At 43.2% G+C, this 21,743-nt stretch overlaps 1 protein-coding gene across 1 annotated transcript in view; it reads right to left on the minus strand.

Moving 5' to 3' along the window:
• Positions 1-9,057: 9,057 nt before the first annotated feature.
• LOC142764984 (chymotrypsin-C-like) overlaps positions 9,058-21,743 on the minus strand; it is a 43,571-nt gene continuing 30,885 nt past the window's right edge. Inside the window, exons 6-8 of the mRNA XM_075865528.1 lie at positions 18,037-18,154; positions 17,171-17,319; positions 9,058-9,511 (exon numbers count right to left, since the gene is read on the minus strand). Coding sequence (XP_075721643.1) covers positions 9,326-9,511; positions 17,171-17,319; positions 18,037-18,154 — 453 coding nt within the window. The 3' untranslated portion in view covers positions 9,058-9,325. The remainder of the gene's footprint in view (positions 9,512-17,170; positions 17,320-18,036; positions 18,155-21,743) is intronic.

Consider the following 21,743-nt stretch of genomic DNA (forward strand, 5'->3'; position numbering starts at 1 on the left):
TTTTTTTTTCTGAATAAAGTTTCTTCCTCCTCCTCCTCCTCATCTGTTCTTTGTGTGAGAAAGAATCCTTGCAAGACTGTCTCCTTCTCCGGTGCCTGTCACCGCTCCTCGGTCAAATCAAGTAGTTGGCAGCGGCGGGATTCAGTTGGATTCGGCTCTCTCTCATGGCCTTCGTGTCGGCCTGTCGTGCCTCCTGTAAATGTGCATCTCGACTCCTAGTGAGTTGGACTTTTGTAAATGTGTAATCAAGTCGTGTGTTTTTGGTCCTTAAAACGCCTCCCAAGAGTTCTTCTCCGGTGCCTATAGGTGAGCGGCTGTGCCCCGCTCCTCGGTCACATAACTATGCATTTTCTGCATAATTGTCACCACCTACTCGCCAAGGACGAGTATCTAGGCACCTATTCATTGGACTTGGTGCTCAATATGAACGGGTGCTATAATTTCAAGACACTGTTCGATGTTGCGGCCGAAGGTCTCCAGCTTCCGATATGGCCCAGCCGCGCTCTGAAAACTTGGTCATCACAATGGCAGGCGTACCTTAGTAAGCACACCTCAAGCGATTACCTCTAGAAGACCCTCATGCTTCTTGGCTTTCCGACACGCATGAGGATCACCTTCATGGCTGCGTCTGAGTGGGAGTTAGATAAAACGGTGCTCCGTCTCTTTGCTAGGGTCAAGCCGGACGATGTCACTCGTGAAGTTCCCCTACCTGGAACCTGGGACAGTCATGGAGCACCACGATTGGAAGCGCCACTTTGGCCACTTCTGGCACCACGTTGCGGTGAAGGGCGCCTAAATGGCGATCTTTTTGAAGAATGTTTTCGCTGACCTGACTCCATTGGCTACCACACAGTACATTCTTTTGGGAAATTGTCCGACAGTTGGAAACTCTAGGTGGAAAGCTCGCCGATGATCGCTGCTTCCGTTTCGTCTACGATGTCACTGGTCTCACAACCTTAACATTCTTACACATTAGTACTGGCGCAGGAGGTCAGTACAGAGACGGTAATTTCGGGCACGTTCTTTATTCCTGGGCGTCCGCGGAACGTGAGCACTACCATTATAAGCGTGCGGGGGGTCGGTTCAAGGCACTTGCTGCCGGGAGCGGCCTCTTCTACGTCGTCACCAGGTCATCATGCAGGTGACGCTGTGGCGCCCGAAGATTTGTTACTGAAAAGCGATCAACATGACGACGATGGCGCCTTGTTTGACTCCTTCCTGCTCGCCATGGTGGCAATGTTAGAGCGGGAGCTAAACTCACTCGGTGCCCTCGTGACGATGCCCACTGCGGAATACCTGTTCGCATTTTACGTCACCGTCGATGCTCATTCAGCCCTGGTTCTCGCCAGACGTTCCACGCAGTTTCAACTATGCCAGCCTAGGTTTCGTTGTCGTGAGTGAATCGATTCGCACAGACATCCGTCTGCAGGCGCGCTTCCCTGCGAAGCACATCATGGTAAGCAGCCACTGCAACCACAAGACACGTGGTACAGGCAGTCGAGCCTTGCAAACTCTGGATTGAGTCTTGGATCGGTAAGACCACGAAAGGAACAATCTGGGGCTCCCAGGCTTGTGAGATTCTATGAGCGATGGGCAACTCTTTTAGGGGCGAAGCTCCTTAGGGCATGGGCTGTGCGTCCCCTGTAGCCTGTATGTAGCCACCTCTAGTTTAGTTCTTGCAGTGCTCACTAGATGGCGGTACCGGCCCTGTATGTAGCCACCTCTAGTTTAGTTCTTGCAGTGTTCACTAGATGGCGGTACCGTCTCCTGTATGTTTGCTGGTTGTTTGCTGATGGTTGCTGAGGCGCCTTCGTCGAGGTCGGACGTGTTTTTGGAGAGCTCCGGAATGACAGCTACAGATAAGTGTTTTTTGCATGTTTCCAGCTTGCCTCTGTATGTAGCGTTATGAGAACGTAAGGCGCTAGCGTAAAGCTTGATTAGGTCTAGTACGGTGTAGGTTTTTTTTTAGTATTCTGTACTGTGTCTTTTTTTCTCCAGCCACCACGTGGCTGAGGCCTGCACGTAGACCGACCACGTGCATGCGCAGGTGCTGTGAAGTGTAGCGTATTTATTTATTATTGTGGTTCTTTTTGGCTTAGACCAGTGTACTTTAGTACAGTTTTCTAACACGTGGGCATCGGTAAACTGAGCTAGCCATGGTCAAAAAGACCGTAAAGTGTTCAGAGTGCGGGATAGGGAGGAAGGTGGAAATTAGTGCGGAAGAGAAAGCAGAAGATGACGCCAAGTGTAGACAGTGCGAGTTCGAGGAGAAAATGAAAAATATGATGGCGGTCCAGAGTGGGCTCATGGAGAAAATCGCAGAGCTGGAGAATGCATTGGCGAAGGAGCGAGAGAAAACGTCAGCCATGGAAGAAAGGCTCCGGGCAGCCGAGAAAGGCCTATCGAAGGTCGTGAAAGGGAACGAAGACGCAGGTGACGGCGGAAGCATTATGGCGACGACCCCCCGTGCGGGAGAGATGAGGGAAACAGGCATGACAAAGGCAGATACATTGGCCACAGGGCCCAGCTACCGGGAAGTAGTTTTGAGGGAGGGAGGGAGCAAACCAGCAGCCGTGACTCACGCTAGTCACCTAGTCGGAAGCCAGATGCAGGTTTCAGAAGGAATGTCTGAACAGGTCATCATCGCCGGTGACTCAAATTTAGTCCGATGCGCAGCGGCAATCAAAGAAAGGGTGAAAGGCGACAAGAGAGTTGCGATAGGGACGTTCCCAGGACAAACGCTGGGGACAGTAATGAGTCAAGCGGGTGAACAACTCGCAGCTAAAGCTAACAATCGTAACCTCGTTGTAATTGCGGGAGGGTTAAATGACGTCCTGAAAAAAGAATCGTCAGGACTAGCGACGACCTTGGCGAAAGGGGTGGATGACATGCGCACCGTGTCCCCCCAGGTGCAAATTGTAGTATGCACAGTACCGGAAGTACCAGTACGCAACGTCAACCTGCAAAGAGCGGTTGTCGACGCAAACAAAGAGATATGGCGAATTAGTCGAGAGAAGGGTTTCGAGGTAGTGGATTTAAACAGGGAAGTGCACAGGTGGGGTGGATTCCAAAGAGACAAGATTCATTTCGATAAGAGGCTTGGACACGAGGTGGGCTGGCGACTGGCAGGACGCGCAGTAGCTTTTTTGGGGGGCTCACGGGCCCTTCGGAGTCCGGGGTAGCTCGTAACAGGGAAAACAACCAGGAGGACGCTTTGACAGGTAGAATTGCGAAAAACCAGAAAAAAGGTAAAAGAGAAAGGAAAAAGGCGCGTGTTGCAAATAGTTACATAAACATGCAGGGTGGCAGAAAGAAGGCAAAATGGTTAGAGATTGAGGAGCAGGTAAACAAAGAACAGATAGGCGTGTATGCGGTTACAGAAACACACCTTAGAGACTTGGAAGAGCCACCACATATTAAAAATTATGTTTGGGAAGGGTGTAACAGGACCATATCGGAAAGGAAAGGTGGGGGTGTAGGAATGCTAATTCACCGCGGAGCCAAATGGGTTAGAGTGAAACAGACGTGTTCAGAGCACCTCTGGGTTCTGGGCACAGTAGGTGGAAAGGAAACGTGGCTAGGGGTAGCCTACTTGTGGACGGGGAATAACTGCAGAGAAAAGAATCAGGAGATAGTGGATTGCATGAGTGCGGATATTAAGGAATTTGGTAATGGGGCCGAAATCATCCTTCTAGAGGACATGAATGCCCACATACATGACCTTGACGGATATTCAGACACCAATGGGAATTTATTACTAGATCTTTGCGAGCAACATAGTCTGGAGATAGTTAACACGGGGCCTAAATGTGACGGCCAGATCACATGGGAAGTCGGAAACAAGCAATCAAGTATTGATTATTGTCTCATGACTGAAGGAATTTACCACAAACTGACAGAAATGAGGATAGACGAGGAAGGCATTAACAGCTTGGGTAGTGATCATAAACGAATAACATTACAAATGGGATACGAAACTAAAAATATGAGCATGGAATCAAAGTCTGGCAGCTCGTATTTAAATGACAAACAAATAATAAATATAGCCGCAAGAGTCGAGGAAGAACTAGGCGAAATACCAGGCAAGGACTGGGAGTATAGGGAGCTGTTACATCTAATGACGAAGGAGATAGGGAAAGAGAAGAAAACCGTTTGCTGGAAAGGAAAAAGGAAGCCAAAAAGTTGGTGGAACAAGGAAATCCGGGAGGCGATCGAGAAGCGACGCGAAGCATCACGGGAGCATAGAAAGGCAAAAAAGGAGAAGCGGCCGCAGGACGAAGTCAAAAAAATATGGGAAATATATTTGGAGAAAAAATCCCTTGTACAGAAATTGGTAGAGGCAAAAATTAAAGGTGAAAGTGAACGCTGGATGACAGAGATACACGAAAAAAAGGAGGCCGCGCCTAGGATTTTTTGGAGCGACATAAAGGCGCTAGGTAGGAAGTCTGTCACAACGCAACAACATATTCTAGATGAAGGAGGAAATCAATTGGAAGGGTACGAAGCGCTAGGTTACATCCAAAAGATAACAGCCGATTCGTTTCAAAAGAGCGTCCAGGGGATCTCCCCGGTGAGTAAAAGTGTGGCGGAGAAAGCAACAGAGGAAGAGCTAGTACTAGATAATTTCAACTGGAAAAAGGCCGAAGGAAAAATTCCAAAGCGCACTGCCGCGGGTTTAGATGGGATTCCCGTTAGCCTCATTAACGAACTAGGACATAACACTAAAGAAGCATTGTTAAAAGCAGTAGAAAAAAGCTTAAAGGACGGACAAATACCGGACAGTTGGCGACAAAGTAGAATGAACTTAATCTATAAAGGCAAGGAAGAAAAGGACAAGATTCGCTCGTATAGACCACTAACCATTACATCGGTACTATACAGGTTGGCGATGCAAGCAGTAAAAATGAAAATAGAAACATGGGCCGAACATAACGATATTTTGGGAGAACTTCAGAACGGATTTCGAGTCGACAGGCGGTTAGACGATAACCTGTTTGTTCTCACTCAGTGTATAGAAATATCTAAAATAGAGAATAGGCCCTTGTACGTGGCTTTTCTAGACATCACTGGGGCATACGACAACGTTAATCAGGAAATTTTGTGGGATATATTGAAAGGAATGGGCATGGGCGACGACTGTATACAGCTTTTGAGGGAGATATACCGAGAAAATACAGTTTGCATAGAGTGGGAAGGAATGCGTAGCAAAGAGAACGTTGAGGTTAGCAGGGGTCTGAGACAGGGATGTCCTTTGTCCCCACTGTTATTCATGCTGTACATGGTGAGTATGGAAAAAGCGCTAGAAGGTAGCAACATTGGTTTTAATCTGTCACACAAACAGGGCGGCATGATGATTGAGCAGAAGCTTCCAGGTTTATTTTATGCGGACGATATCGTCTTATTTGCGGACAGTCGAGATGATATACAGCAGCTGGCGAATATATGCGGAAGGGAAGGTGAAGCTCTTGGACTAGGATTCAGTGTAACGAAGTGTGGTTTGATGGTATTCAATGATCCCTGTGATCAGACGGTGTCCATACAAGGCCAAGAAATACCGAGGGTAAGTGAATACAAGTACCTTGGAGTATGGGTAAATGAGAGTGATAGATACATGGAGGTACAGGAAAAAGCCTCGGCAGCAAAAGGAAAGAGGAATGCGGCAATAATGAAGCACAGAGCGTTGTGGGGATACAATAGGTATGAGGTGCTTCGAGGTCTGTGGAAGGGTGTAATGGTTCCAGGGCTTACTTTTGGGAACTCAGTGGTGTGCATGAGGGCAGAGGTGCAATCGGGAATGGATGTAAATCAAAGGACTGTGGGACGCCTCGCGTTGGGTGCTCACGGGAAGACGACAAACGAGGCTGTAAAGGGCGATATGGGGTGGGCAGGTTTTGAGGCGAGGGAAGCGCAGAGCAAAATAAGGTTCGAAGAAAGGCTAAGAAATATGAAGGAGAGTAGATGGGCAGAGAAGGTGTTCCGTTATTTGTATAGGAAGAGCGTGGACACACAGTGGAGAAAAAGAACTAGAAGACTCACTAGTAAATATACGGCTGGTATTGTGAGCCATATGTCAACAAAGAGCGTTAAGGGAAAAGTCAGGGAGGCGGAGAGGATTTACTGGATGGCAGCTATGGAGAAAAAACCGGCTTTGAGTAACTACCGAAAGGGCAAAAATGAAATAAGGAGGGAGGCATTTTACGATAATTCAAGGGGAAGCGCTTTACTGTTTGAAGCGAGATCGGGTTGCCTTAGAACGCGTAGTTATAAAGCAAGATTCAGTAAAGAAGAAGAACAATGCACATGCTGCGGGAAAGATAAGGAAACGGTGGAGCATGTTCTGATTGAATGTGGAGATATCCACCCAGGTGTACGTTTGGGCACGAGCCTACAGGAAGCCTTGGGTTTTAGGGACAACAATGGAAAGCTGAACACACCCGCGATTGAAATAAGTAAGAGACGGTTAGAGTATTGGTGGCAGAAAATTAGAGAGAAAGGACAAAAATAAATATTGGAAAAATAAAATATGGACAGTGTGCCGTAAATGGCAGAGAACTTAAGCTGAAAATTTACCTTTTTTCCATTAAGATAGAATTTATCGAAGTAGAGGCATTAGGCCAACATAAAAAAAAGAAAAAAGGTTTTTTTTTTTTGTCGAGCCTGGTGGCATACTTGTCACCACCCCGTTATAAAGGGGACGCTCATAGCATCCATCCATGTAGCCACCTCTCGTTTAGTTCTTGTAGTGTTTACTGGATGGTGGTACTTGTAGCTGATGATGAAAAGATGCAAGATGTTATAATCTAGAAAGCGGTACTTGTAGTTGATGAAAGACGCGAGATCTTATAAAATAGGAATGATGTCACATATGGCGCGTGTCATTGGTTGAAAGCAATCGTTCGATTTAGTGCGGCGACGTACGCTAGGGGGAGCGTTGTAATAAAATCCGTTCGCTGTTGGCGCGCGCTCGGAGTCGCCGGATTGATAAGGCTGCACAGAGGAGAAAGCGCAAGGCACAGACCATAAAGCCGTCAAAATGAAGGGACATCGCAAGCCATCCATTGCCTAAGAACAAATAAAAGTTGATTTGTGTATATACACACACAGCGTTTCTCACGTCTTTACATGATGATCGACTGGGCGAATTACACGGAAGATTCACAGTTTACCGATGAATCCCTCCGGAGCTTCGCCCATTCATCATCATTCACCCCGTGAATATGCCGTAATTTTTTTCCTCACCTACTGCCCTGGTGGTTGTTCCAGCATCGAAGGTGCTTGTTGAGGAGGAATTGAGTGCAACAATGTGCTTCGCAGCACGGCGTACTTCAGCCATTTGTTCGAGTGCATTCGTGGAATGTTTATGAACCCGACGAACCTCGACTGATGCGCTACTGCGCAGCCTTTGGTTAAAAGCCACTTAACGTTAATGTTTAACCGCTTTCTCTGGAACAACCTCACGCGCAAGATTGTGAAGATGAGGCGACCTAATTAGACTGCTCGGCGCAGATGACCTTAATGCGGGTTTTCTTGGCTCCCGCTGTCATGTCTTTGTACGTTTAGATATTTTTTTTAATTTGAGTGTTACGTTCGCGACGTCCAGATAACTGTTACGTCACCAAACGAGTACGATCTCATTCGTGGTGTATCACAGGAGGGCCATCGCATGTCATGTGTTTTGAACATCATGTGAATACGGAAACAGCTTGTTTCTGCGTTTAGATTCTATGCATGAGTTTTGAAGCTTCCAGGTCTACGCCCCTCACCTCCCCCCTCATCTTCAATTCGAATATGTTTTCATGAGTTGTAATAAAATTCTCGCGCTACAAGTATCTACAATGAAAAGCTCGAGGCATGCAATAACGTTTATGTTTTTATTTGCGGACGATAATCAAAGAGGCATTAACTGGGCTTGGTCACTACGTTGATTAATCGTCGTTGTAAGGGTGTTTTTGTACAAGAGAAAAGAAGGGTATATATAAAAATAAAGGTTGAAGAGAACGCCAAAATAAAAAAAAACGTATGAAACAGGAGGACGATGCGCCTCATACGACATTCATTGTGGTTCACTTATTACTTCAACAAAATGGGCATTTTATTGTGCTAGCAAGATTTCGGACATGTCTGCTCAGCACTATATGAGGCTTTGATGCAGCCCACTTCTGGTTTCCGAAATTAGTAAATAAAAATGTACGACGTGGGATGTATTGCGAAGGAACGAAGCTCGTTTTCATTTTTCAAGCGCAGCTTGCTATGAGTTACAGATTTCGGTGGCGGTGGCGACATCAATCTACGCGATAGACATGGCCCCGACGAGCGTATAGAAATGACGACCTCGAGAGTGCCCCGCTAGAATGCTTGAATAGCGTAAATGCGTATTAATTCAGAATCAAGAACGTATGCTTGCGTATACATCGAGAATCGAATAACAACCTTCAAGCAGTGTGGAGACTTAGAGAGGAAGCCGCTAAAGCATGATTCAAAATATGGAACTTTGTGTACATGAAAGCAATACGGCCATCGATGAATGCTGCGACTATAAATAATCACCAGGAAACTTCACCTTTCTTATTTAGAGAAGCATGTGTCAGAACCTTTTGGAAAATCCGCATTTTCCCAGGTGGACACTCGCCCGTGACAGAGAACGCGCTGCACGACCATTCCCAGGCCACAGATTGTGTAGGCCGGGGCACTAGATCTGAACCTGCAATGAAGCGCCCGTGAGAAATTTCTCCTTTGCTTAGTTGAACAAGAAACACCGCGTGCGCGTTAACAGCGGGCGGCATCTTTCATTCACCCCTCACAAGTTACGTTAGTTGATCTGAAAGGCCCAGAAAGGCCTTTCGACCTTCTCCAGTTACGGGTAAATGCGGTGCGCCACCTTCGCAAACTGTCTGTCTGTGAGTGCTGCTGATAAGCGGCAGCGTTTGATAAGCAGACGCAGAGGGTTTTGCAATAAAACTTTCTCTGTCTTTAGCAATCACCGTTTATTCGGCAGCTCTCGTTGCAAGAGCTCAAGCTCCTAATGGCCGAAAAATGATAAGGTGCTCGGACACAATTCCTGGAATAATTACATGAGCTCTTTATTTATTGAAAAATATACCTTAATCACGCAGTAATTCAAAAAGCACTATTCAGCACCCTTTATTCTATTCCTAATAATTATTACACTTTGTGTCCGCTGTCCTCTTCTCTTCTGGTGGGCTTTCTAACAGTGAGAGAGAGAGAGAGAGAGATAAATAGAGAGGAAAGGCAGGGAGGTTAACCAAGCTTGGCTCGGTTGGCTACCCTACACTTGGGGTGGGGGAAAAGGAGAAATTTCCCCTTTCTAACAGTGATTTTTTCTTCTGCCTGTGACCCGGAGTGCCCATTTTATCCAATCGATGAACATTGAGACGCGAGTGCTCACAGTTGGGGCATAACCTGCATTGCTTGACCTAATGAAAGACGCAATACCATACTGCGTCCACCGTCCATAACGAGAATAAGCTGTTAAGGGGCTCCCAGAGTCTCCCTGCATGACAGAAAAAAAAAGAAAGCAATACACGTACGTTGTTAATCAGTGCGAGAAACTTCGTGCCATGTCATTCATTGTATTAGGCTATGGTGACGATCATCCTGCCATCCACCACCCCCGCTGTAGATTAAAATGGTTTTGGGACGTTAAACCTCACATATCAATCAATCACTGTATATTAATAGGCAGAGCACCAGATACGGTGTTGGAACGTGGCAGATGCAGTGCCTGCCGGCGTCCATGTGATTTTTTGTGTACTTCAGAGTCTTGAAAGTTTTATTAGAATTACAACAAATAACACTTCCCAGACATTTGTTGACTTCAAATTGAACTCGCTGCCTCTACCTTCGGTGATATCAGTTCCCGTGACAGTAAAAATTGGGCCGTCACAACCGTGCATTTACAACATTGCTAGTAAACCACGTTTTAGCGTCTTCAACGATGATAGAGGAAGAGGGGTATCAACCAAACCTAATGACAGTGAATCAGAAAGATTATAGGCCTAATTTCAAGCAATAATAATTTAAGCACGAAGTTTATATACAAATCATGAAAATGTCAGCGAAAGTGAGAAGCAGCAGCTCAAGGAGACGTCTGAATGGCACTATTGTGAGACCTTAGAATAAGGTTAGCGTGTGGATTGCAGTTGCATTTCACGCACGTAATCACCATGTGTTCATATGCTACGCACAGAGAAAAACCACAGCTAAGGCAGTATTTGATGGCTTACTTTCTTCTGCCAAGTCGTAAATTACGTGAAGCACTTAGGGCATGTTTATTACACCCACAATTTTCTGCTAATTCTGGGAGATTGAAGATTATGGAGTTTACTCGGCTGCTGACCCGCAGGTATCGGGATTGAATCTCGGCTGTTGTGGCTGCATTTTCAATGAAGGCGAAAATGCTGTAGGCCCGTGTGCTCCTATTTGGGTGCACGTTAAAGAACCCCAGGTGGTCGAAATTTCCGGAGCCCTCCGCTACGGCGTCTGTTATAATCATATGGTGGTATTCGGCACAAAACCCCACATAACAATGAATCAATCAATCGAAGAATAGGAGCTGGCACAGCCTTTGTACCGTCTGCCGATTTAGTGGCCTCTATCGATTTGCGGCCATCTTATGCAATCTGACTTTGAACAACATCGAAAGTGTGTTAAGCAGTGTCGCATTATCACAGTTTGAAGTTTGCGTAATTTCTTGTAGTGTCGAAGTTATGCGGCACTGGCTATTTGCCAGGTCATAATTCTGAGGCACGTATTTATTGTTCTTGCCAGAAAAAGAACCTTTTGAATCTGTGGGTATACGTTTTTAAGATACACCGAAGACCTTCATGACAACAAGTGGGCCTTAATGAACACATAAAAACAAAAACATACGGAAGCTCCACGCCTGCGATACTTGAGCTAGTGCGTCGCACGCGAACCCAGCAATTCTCCTTCGAAGAGTTCACGCTGCTCCGTTTACCAAAGCGCGAATGACACGAATGTTTGAAGTAAGCATGTCAAAGTAAACCGCAAACTTACTTTACGGTGCATCTTCCCCCTGGTTAAATGGTTGATTGCCTAAATTTTTTGTCGAGTGCCATAAACAAGGAGGGGGCGTATCCAGGAAACTTGCTATCAGATCCATCGTGAACTTACTTACAGCGCAATACCAGAAAAAATACAGGATAGGGAACGAGTAGAACAGAAAGAAAAAACGGCGCTGTTCGAGTTAACACATAGAAAAGAGCCCTGGGTACTAGAAATATATTGTAGTAAGACGGTAAGTTGGGCCAGTTGGTTAGGATCCATCGTGAACTTACTTACAGCGCAACACCAGAAAAAAATACAGGATAAGGAATGAGTAGAACAGAAAGCGCCGTCTTTTCTTTCTGTTCTACTCCTTCCTTATCCTGTATTTTTTCTGGTGTTGCGCTGTAAGTAAGTTCACGATGAATCCTGACCAACGGGCCCAACTTACCGTCTTGCTATCAGAGTTTGGGGCTCAGTGTGTTTTTTGGTTCGGCGTATTGCCAAGTCAACGGGGCATCGCTCACTTTTCGGTTGGGGTTTCATGCGTTCCTTTTTAGTTTACTTATTTTTTACACGCTTACTGGTTTGACATTGCAGAGTACAAATAGCTCACAGGATGTGTTTATAGTCGCTCCTGCGACTGGCAACAGCTTTCGCTGGCACACGGCTGGTGCCCTCGCCTCTGGTAACGGTGAACGTGACCCGCTAAGGATCAAGACGCTGTACTCTACGGCTGCCAACACTGTATTTTCAAAGCTGCTGTCTCGCTGCAGTGGTTTTCGACGATCGAGCAACGTGAGTTTTCCAGCTATTATGCTATTGTGCTCGCAAACAGCTGTCTCAGAATCGCCCTTGCGAAGTTTCTTGTGTATACTACAAGTACGTCATTTCGCTAATAAAACAACCTTGCTTCCACAATCTTTGTTTTTTTTCGTTTGTTTTCTCTCCCGCATGCAATTAGCGAGGCACAAGGCGCAATAAAATTGTGTTGTAATAACGGCTTGTAAAATGTCAGCAGTTAAGATTTTTTTTATTATTTCGCGCCATATAGAGCAAATACGTTACGTCGCTAGATCTTCCGGTTGTGGCGTCGTATTTTGTTTTTCATTTTTTTTTTGTTTGCGGTTAGTTGTTCTCTCTTCGCCTAGATGGCGAAGGTGGCAACAAGCCGCCGACTACTGGATCTATAGGCTTCTATAAAAGTTACGCTACCAGTTTACATATGCCTTGCACTAGATGTGCTGTGAGCTTATGACTAAGCTATATAGGCGCCTGCAATGAATCGTTGGAACATGGAAGCGGCACCGCAGCGACGATGTCGGTCACACTTTTTCTACTGTTTTTTCAGGTTAGTGAACCTAAACCATCATATTTAACAGTTGTTTATGTTATGCCCTTTCCACCCTTAACAGTTTCTAACAAAATATGATACTGCGGACTTGGACGTCAGCTTAAGCGTCATTTCCGCCTTTTAGAATGCTACGTTTTCTACTTTCTTTTGATTTTATTTTGCGGAGACGTAGAAATTATTCCGAGTCCTTCTGGCCAGGAAAAGTCAAAACTACTTCTTCACGGACAAGCAGATATTAAGGTAAAACTTTCAGCCATTGAGCTAGCCCAGGCAGAAAACCAAAATGCCAGTGATGACCTCTGTAGACGCATTACATCAATGGAATCGAAGTTATTTAACTTTTATCAAACTTCGTGCATTTCTCGGAGAGTGTAAAAATGCATTTGACGACCGGCACCGTCTTATCTAGTCACTGACGTGAAAATTAGACAATCTTGAAAACAGAAGCCATCGCTGCAATTTTGTGCTCTATGGCGTAACATAAACTGATCACACTGAAAAAAAGCAGATATTTTGAGCGTAAAGTACTTGAACTGTGTGATTCTATGTTAGGTTTACACAACTTGTCAATTAAACGAGCAGATCGTCTTGGGAAGTTTCAAGCGGGAAATAAAATCGTCCCTTAATTGCAAATGTTTCTTTTTTTAAAAAAACAAATGGTATGAGAAAACGCTAAAAAGTTAAAGAACAGTCAGGTTGCAATATCTAAAGACTTTTCCGACGTATACGTTTAAAAAAAGCAGCTGTCGAATTTTGCAAAATTTGGTAAGAAGAATGGCAACAAAGTCAGTGTACGATACTTTTTGTTGTTCAATGGCACAAAGTATGTTTATGAAGGGTTAAACCAGGTTGTTTCCTTCAAGTGACTTCTTAACAGTGACAATGGCAATTTTACGCATCTCGTGATAAATTGTTGAAGCATAAACAACAAAGTTCCCAAATTTGGCACAATAATTGACTTAACTAAACCAACAATAATCTTAGAAACTGAGTCAAGGTGAAGGGATGACATAGGAGATAATAAGACGTTTCATGGTATTTACACATGCTACAGAAAAGATCTGAATTCTAGAAGATAGAAGTGGGGCGTGGTACGTGACACGAACTGGAGGAGAGAACAACAACACAAGTGCACACTCGCCACTGAAAGTTTACTGAAGGTGCAACACATATATAGCTTACAAAAATTGTCACACAATACAGTTCCTCTGCCTAAAAATAAAAAAACAAAAAAACCATCGCCATTCCGGAAAAATTCATTCAAGTACCATCATGGCGCATGCACCTAATCAGTTAAGACTGTGCGCTTGTGTTGTTGTTCTCTCCTCCACTCTGTGTCACGTACCGCAACCCACTTCTATCTTTCATAACAAACCGCCACCAACTAGCCCAAATCGCTGTTTTGCTACGAAATTTTAGAGACGGTGCAGTTTTCATACTAGTAGAAAAGAGCCTCTCGTCTATTCAGCTTCCTGTTAAGTTCAGAGAATGTAAGGCTATATTTTGTCAAATAACGCTGTCTAACCAACGGACTTTGGCTGTATCTAGTTTTTATAGGTCACCTGATTCATCGGCTGATACGTTACGTCAGTTCAGGTCTTCACTTGAAACAGTACAGGCAGATGTCCTGGTGATAGGCAGTGACTTGGATCTCCCAAATGCCGTATGTGATGCTCATAGTACGCTAATTTCATATGGTGGGCGCTTGTGCCAGAACATGATGAATATACTGGATTTATTTGCGCTGCTCAAATAGTGTCGAAACCGAAAGCGGGAGATCATGAGCTAGATCTGCTGTTGATAAAGCAGCCTCATTTAGTGACTTCTACCGTAGTAGTTCCAGGAATTTCTGACCACAGTGTTGCTATATCTGAAATGGAACCTTAGCATGACAAATGGGCAATCAGTTTGCCGAGACGTGTATATGACTATTCGAAAGCTCAATTAGATGCACTACACGAAGAGCTGAACAGGTATTATGTTTGCAAACGGAGGTGGAGTATAAAATGTACACATGAACTACGGGATTCTTTTAAAACCGAGCTGCTAGACCTGCGTCACTGTTTGTTACCATCAAGATAACTAAATGAAAGAGAAAGAAGAAGTAAGCCTTGGTTTTCCAAAGCATCACGGAGCCTTACGCTGAAAAGTCAGAATCTTTACCAAAACTTTTTACGTGTACTATCAAGGGATAATCCCGAAGAACTAAAAAAAGGTCACCATTGAAATTGAAGAAAATCGTGCAGCCAAGAATGCTTTCAGTGGAATTATTCTGTTGAGAATTTAGGATGACACCAAGCAATTCTGAAAACACGTTAAAAAAGGATGGTAAAAAACAACAGCTACTTCGTTAATCATATCAAAAGAGGGTGTAACTTTTTAGTTCAAAGATAAGGTGAAATGTTTCAATCAGTACTATGTTACTGTCTTTCTAGTGAGAAGCCAAAAACCCAAAACGAACATAGTACTCCGGAAAATCAGATACCCCGGATAGGTAATACAGATGTCATTGTTATCAGTACACATGGAGTAGGACTGTTGCTATTAAAACTAAATGTTGGTAAAGGTGGAGGACCTAATGCTCTCACAACTTATTTATTGAATATTTGTTTTTGACCTCTCGCTTGCTTTTCGAAACTATTTTTGAGAAATTCTTGGTGGAAATTTTCCTGCCTGCTGATTGGAAGATTGGGGCAGTTGTTCACATTCATAAAACTTGTGTGTGAAATTACGTGGGTAATTGCCGTCCCCTTTATTTAATTAGTGTGGGGAAAACCTGTTACAGAACATAAAATATTCAAATATTGTAGAACATGTGAATGTGTATTTCCTATTTAATCCTAATCAACGTGGTTTTAGAAGAAAATTTGCTTGTACAACACAGGTAATTGAATTCACTCATGACGTCAGCAGTGCTCTTGACCAGCGACTATCTTTACATTGCATCTCCCTCAATTTCAGAAATTCATTTGACACCGTGTCTCATTTAATGCTAATTGAACGATTGCATTCCTGCAACAGTAATAGGAAAGTTATAGCCTGAATTGTGAAATACCTGAAAAATGCACAAACAATATGTAGTCATAAACGGTTTTCAGTCATAGAGAAAGGACATCACTTCTAATGGGCTTCGAAGTTCTCTTTGGAGCGCACCTATGTTTCATTCATATATGACATTGATGAAGGAGTTGTATGGCGTATAAAATTCTACACTGATGACCTTATATAGGCCTATCACTAGTGACGACGATTGTCGCGTTTTGCTAAATGATCCGAAACTCATCATACAGTGGTGTCACAAGTAAAAATGGCATTTATTCAGGATAAAACCATCTTTATATGATTTACGAAGAAGAATGTACATTCAATACAGCATACTTTAGAAAGTGTTCCATTGTTTGAAGGTTATAAATCTAAATATCTAGGTGTATGTTAAAAACGTGACTTAAAATGACATCACTAGTTTGAGCTTGAAGTCGCAAGTAGAGCCAAGTCATTAGGGTTTTTGAGACACAATGCAAAATGTTTTGGTATCACTACCAAACAACTGCTCTACGAGACCTTTGCTAGATCAATTTTAAAATATGCATGCGAAGGGCAAGACCCGCCAATGGTGGGTGATAAGGAACGCTTAAAAAAGTACAGGATTTATCTGCAAGGTTTGTGACTCAAAATTACACATTCAATTTTAGTACTAGTCAAGCAAAGGCGAATTTGAAATTGTGGGAGACATTAAAAAATTACTGGACGAACTTCGTCTAAAACTCTTTCATATTAATTTTCTCTTCGAAATTGGTATTGATTGGCAACAGTATCTACTTGAACCTCGTTATGTGTCCACACGGGCGGATCATTCACATAAAGTGCGTGAAATGTTCTCCGGTAGACAAATTTTTTAGAATGTCATTTTTTTCGAAAACAATATGGGAGTGAAATAGGTTTTCTGCTGTCATAGTTAATGAAGTATCTAATGATGCATTTTACACCTTGTTGATTCAGCATTCTTCATGCTTTTCTTTGCATACTGAGTTTTTATGTAGCTTATTCATTTTGTGCACTCTTTTTTTTTTTAGTTCTGAATGGCTGTATTTGATGTACAAACCCACTTCTATTGCGTTTACTCCTTCACTGATCTTTTTCATTGATATGTGAAGGTTAACGCCCCGAAACCACCATATGATTATGAGAGACGCCGCAGTGGAGGGCTCCGAAAATTCCGACATTCTGGTGTTCTTCAACCTGCCCGAAATAGGAGCACGCGAGCTTACAGCATTTTCGCCTCCATCGAAAATGGAGCCGTCGCAGCCAGGATTCGATCCCGTGACCAGCGGGTCAGTATCCCAGTATCTTAGCCACTATAAAGCGCTGCGCCGAGGCTACCCCTCATCGCATTTGATGGTGCTCAAATAAATAAATCATTGAACTTCATTGCTAATCAGTAGGCACATATTCGCATGGCTTAGGGATGGCTCCGAAAAACCGGGCGTTTTCGGCCCGGTTATTCGGAGGAAAATTGCTTCGCTGCCTTATGAACCAAGTGAGCTGATTAAAGCTGCTTAGCTGCAGTTCATCGAGGATAACGCAAGGTTGAGGCAAGATTATGCAGGGTGTGATTAATCATTTCGTATCATTTGCGAAACGCAAGAAAAAAAAAGCTCCTGTTACAGAAAGAAACATTTCTATCCGAGGGACCAATCTTTCATACAGCTATAAGCAGGCACATTGCGGGGTTGGCATCGTATGCAATCGTGCTTGCACTCTGTCAGCGTTCCGAGTTTTCTTTGCACTTACGTGATACATCATCGCACGAGGGTGTTTGGTGCAAATGAGTAGGTTCCTCTTCATCGGGTGCATCCACCATTCAACCTCAAGGTCGACATCACAAGTAGCATCTGAGCTCGCTGTCGGGATGTAGTACAGAAGTCGTCTCCCGGGTTTCTCTGAAAGAAAGGTAAACGAACGAGGACGAGCGAAGACGAATATGAGGTCATGTGCCGCGTTATATTCTCGAAACTGCGTAAAACTTTTTTGTTTGTGTATATGTGAGTTCGCTTGGTCTACGCTGCGAACACTACCGTTTGAAGATATCTTTTAAAATAAACAGCTTTCGAAGGAATCAAACGCTTCTGGAAATCTCAAAATGAATGTTTAAGGAGTCTCAAGCAACCGTGGGCTAATTGTGTTGAATTCAGTGTTGAATATGACCACAGTGAAATGTCCTTTTTGAAGCGCCAGTGGTTGCGCCGTTAGGAGCAATGAAAGAGTGGCTTGCCAAGCTGCCGACGTAAAGCCACTTTAATAGTTCCTCCCTGGCATCATGCAGATCATAATGATCGCTTCTCTCATGTACAATAAATATAAACCTGCGCTGCCACATGTCTTTCCAGTTTAGAATACAGACATCCATGCGTTATATAGCGCTTTGCAGAAGGCAGCCTTTGGAAGATGGAAGATCACAGTTCTTTTTTATGGGCTACATGATGATTTCTAAGAAGCGTTTAGGATACACAATATACCACAAACGCATCAAAACCAGGGCACGTTATTGCTTGGATGCAGAAAGCAGATAGATTGAGTGAATGTAACATAATGGTATTTGGAAACGTTACTAAAGGGCAGTGACAATGAGGTGACAGAATCATATTTGAAGCGCATACTGCGGCAGGGGCGACCATAACCAGCCATAACCATGGGTCCTCTCCTTGTCTTCTCGCCTTGTTTGGGCAAGCACACTGGTCTTACGAAACTGTCAAACCTGGGAATGGGTTTAGCTAGCTGCAAAAGACAATGCAAAAGAAAAAAAAAACATCATCAATACTTACGCAGTCAAGTCTATGAGTTTGTAAAGCAGCATTGGTAGAACAAACTATACAAATATTTTATCCAGGAAAAACAAGAATAGAGCAATCGTAAGCAGAGTAATCACAAGTAACGTAGGGAAAGGAAGACCAGAATAACATGTGATTTACTCAATAGTCGACAGAATAAATGGAAATATTATTGAAAACAAGCGCCTAGATGCGATAATAGGAAATGTTTTATTGCAATAGCAATTATACGGGGATACACTCTGCTCATTTTCGCCATTGCCGTCGATTCCTAGATATGTATGAGGACTTGTGCTTACACGCGTGCATGTAAAAAAGGCATAAAATTACACCAGAAGAAAAACATTTTATAGCAACTTACCGGGGGTTCTAAACAGCAACCTCTCGCTCCACAGGCCACTTATCCGGCGAACAAAGCTACTCGCCATGCTTAGTAAGGGGTGCATAGCAAGTTCGAAAACATTTGACGAGCATTATTGCTCGTGCTTTGGAGCCCGCTATCACAGAATAAAGCCACATTCAAAAGACTCGCTGAAACAAGCCACTTTCAACCTTATCGATTCCATTGTAGTGATCGATGACTTAAACGTCTCGAGTAAAAGCACTAAGTGGTTGAGGTACGCATTAGGGACCAAATATTGCGGTCGCCTTCAACTCTTAGAGACAAAGCTTAATGGTTCCCCAACTTTTTTTTAATTTAGAGTATGTTTCTCGAAGTCACTTTTGTAGGAGGAATTTCGGAGTTTATCGCCATTTATTCATCATAAATAAGCAATACTAAAAATTTTGATGGGTGTTTAGTGTTCTATTATAAGTTGTACAATGTGCTCCTATTAATTTATTTTCAAATAATGTCCCTCTAATTCTTGCTGACAATGCTGTCTTTTTACCTTTCAGTTTTTCATCACTTACTCTTAACTTATCCGGTGAATAAGGCTGCACTTCGCTCGTTCGTTGCACTGAACTGCTATGAACATACTAAGTGTATTTCTTTTTATTCGTAAGGTTTGGGAGAGGGGCCAAATACGGCATAGCTACTTGTCCTCTGTCTTCTTCTTGATGAAAAATAAAGGAGTTATAATTATTATTATTCTCAGTACCGTGAAGTCTTAGATGAAATCATATCTTTACAAGAGAACATGTGAACACACTAATTGCAGTTTAGCCAGGACTAACACAAAATAATGCTAGCGAAAGTATGTGGGATGTTATGAGAAGTAACAGTTATGTTCTCTTTTACACTACAATTACATTTAATACCACACCCTATACTTTCTGTAGCATTATCGCCTCTTAGCTCCTATAATCTTCTGTCAAGCATTAGCACTATCGCAAAAGATATATGTTTGTTAGTGTTAAAACAATTAGGCTTGTTTTATTATCAAAAGCACACTTTACGAGGTTTCTGCCACTGATGTACGTTCTGTTCACTAAATAGCCTCTTTGCACGTTGAGAATGCTCGTTGAAAATCGGAGTTCATCAAATGAATCCAAAAAAATCCAATAAACAGCGCTGGCAAACTTTTTCACGATTCAACGTGATTCAATAAACTGATTTGAAATGAGTGTCTTACACAGTAAAAAAAAATTTTTTCAAAGCTGAGATTCACCATTCGAACGGAGAGAGCTACATCAGCGGCAGCCACATAAAAAAAATATTTGAGTCTGTGTCAACAAGCTTTAACATTCTAATGAGCACAAACCTTGGCGTTTTATATTTATGTATTTGTACTTGTGTGCATGTCTTAAGATGCCCATATGTGCATACCTTTGAGACAAGTAAAGTGAACACACTTTGTTGACATGTTTCTATGTTCAGGTATAATTGCACCTAAGATGTGCAAGTATTGTATAGTAACAGAATGCTTAGTTTCTACCAAGAAAATGAGATAGATAGATTACTGGGGTTTAACATCTCGAAACTGCCTTATGATTATGAGAGACGCCGTAGTGGAGGGCTCCTGAAGTTTTGACCCCCTGTTCTTCTTCAAACCAAAAATATCTGCGAAGATGCGAGAAAAAAGTAGTTTCGCCACTAAAGCGGTAGAATGCACGTGGCTGCAAGAAATTAGATTATCACACGATACACGACAATCAGCTCGGTACTTTCAGTACGCCACTACAGTACGACAAAGGACGCTAGAAAAGAACGCAGGTTTACACACGACAACCGCGAACTAACAACTGTTGCAGCTGTTACGTGCTTGAGTTTAAGCAACGCGCTGATAATGTGAACAATACAGAAGCCGACACTGTTAGACTTTTCTCTATTTTAAACTTTGTCACGATGGAACAACCGCAAATACGCTCAAGCTGTTCGGATGTCTGCGTAACGCGAGTGGCCGAAAGAAATGCATATTGCCACATTTCTTCCTCAAGTTCTGTTATCGCTCCGTTACATTGTAAATCTCAGTGCAAACCACGCCTGGAGTGTTCGAGAAGCTTCAGAAATAAAGTAGATCATTTTGTTAGGATTACATGCACTACGTGAACATTACAGATTCTTCTGGAACCTATGTGGCCGCTAGCGATAACGCTGGAATATTCGACGGCACATGTATAAATACGGACGTGTTTCGCCACTTGTCAGTTGATTGACGGCGACGCTCTGTTCGCCGCTATCAGTGCCAGTAATTACTTTTGGTGTACTAGCAAACAAGGTCGGCCTAATAAACTGTTTCATTTGGACAAGACTTGATACCATCATTGGCGTCACGACCCCGTGGCAGTATGAATTGCTCGCCTTTACGTCACCAGCATGGCGCGTGGCTGTGCTGGCTAGCGCATCGGGCTCAGGAGTGAGAGATCGCTGCTTCGGATCGCCGATATGTCGCGCTTGACTTTCTTTTTTTCATTCAGAAGTAAGTATACATATCCGGAACATGATGGCGACGGCAAAATTAGCCGATGGTGTCTATATAGTTGCTATCGCAATAAAAGCTGACAAGCAGTTTGACCAGCTACTGCCCGGAGACGTTCGCTGTGGCGAGTTTTGAAAAGTGCACATCGAAGTCTTTTTAGCATAATAAATAAAAAACAAAAATCTAAGTTAAATAAGAAAGACCGTAAGCAAGAATTCAACCCGTTTTTATTTAAATAAGGTTAAAAACGGCATAATGAAACAACTTACAAGCAAAATCAAACAACGAATTTCGGTGAATTGGAAATTTGCGAAAAATAAACCTCTTTAAACGGCGGATTTTCCCAGAAAAAAGTAAACTTCGAAAAGTGCCTTTTGAATATCAACAAAAGTAATCTTCAAAAACACACAACCCAACTCTTAAGGCGTGATTGAACACATCTCAACGTAGCCGATTTAGAACACATTAAAACTACTTGAATCTGTCGAAGTTGTAAAGGATATCGTGCAGGGAAAGTTGCCGCTCAACAACTTGAATATGATTTCATTATTGGGCATGCAAACGGTAAGTGAATTATCCTTTAGCATGAACTGATCATGGAAGTGTCCTTGCCATAGCAAATATATTTCATTTGCCTCAGCTAGCGTTTCTAAATGCTGGATACATGTCCAGCTG

Source organism: Rhipicephalus microplus, chromosome 6, assembly GCF_043290135.1.
Source record: "Rhipicephalus microplus isolate Deutch F79 chromosome 6, USDA_Rmic, whole genome shotgun sequence".
Classification (NCBI taxonomy): Eukaryota; Metazoa; Arthropoda; class Arachnida; order Ixodida; family Ixodidae; genus Rhipicephalus; species Rhipicephalus microplus.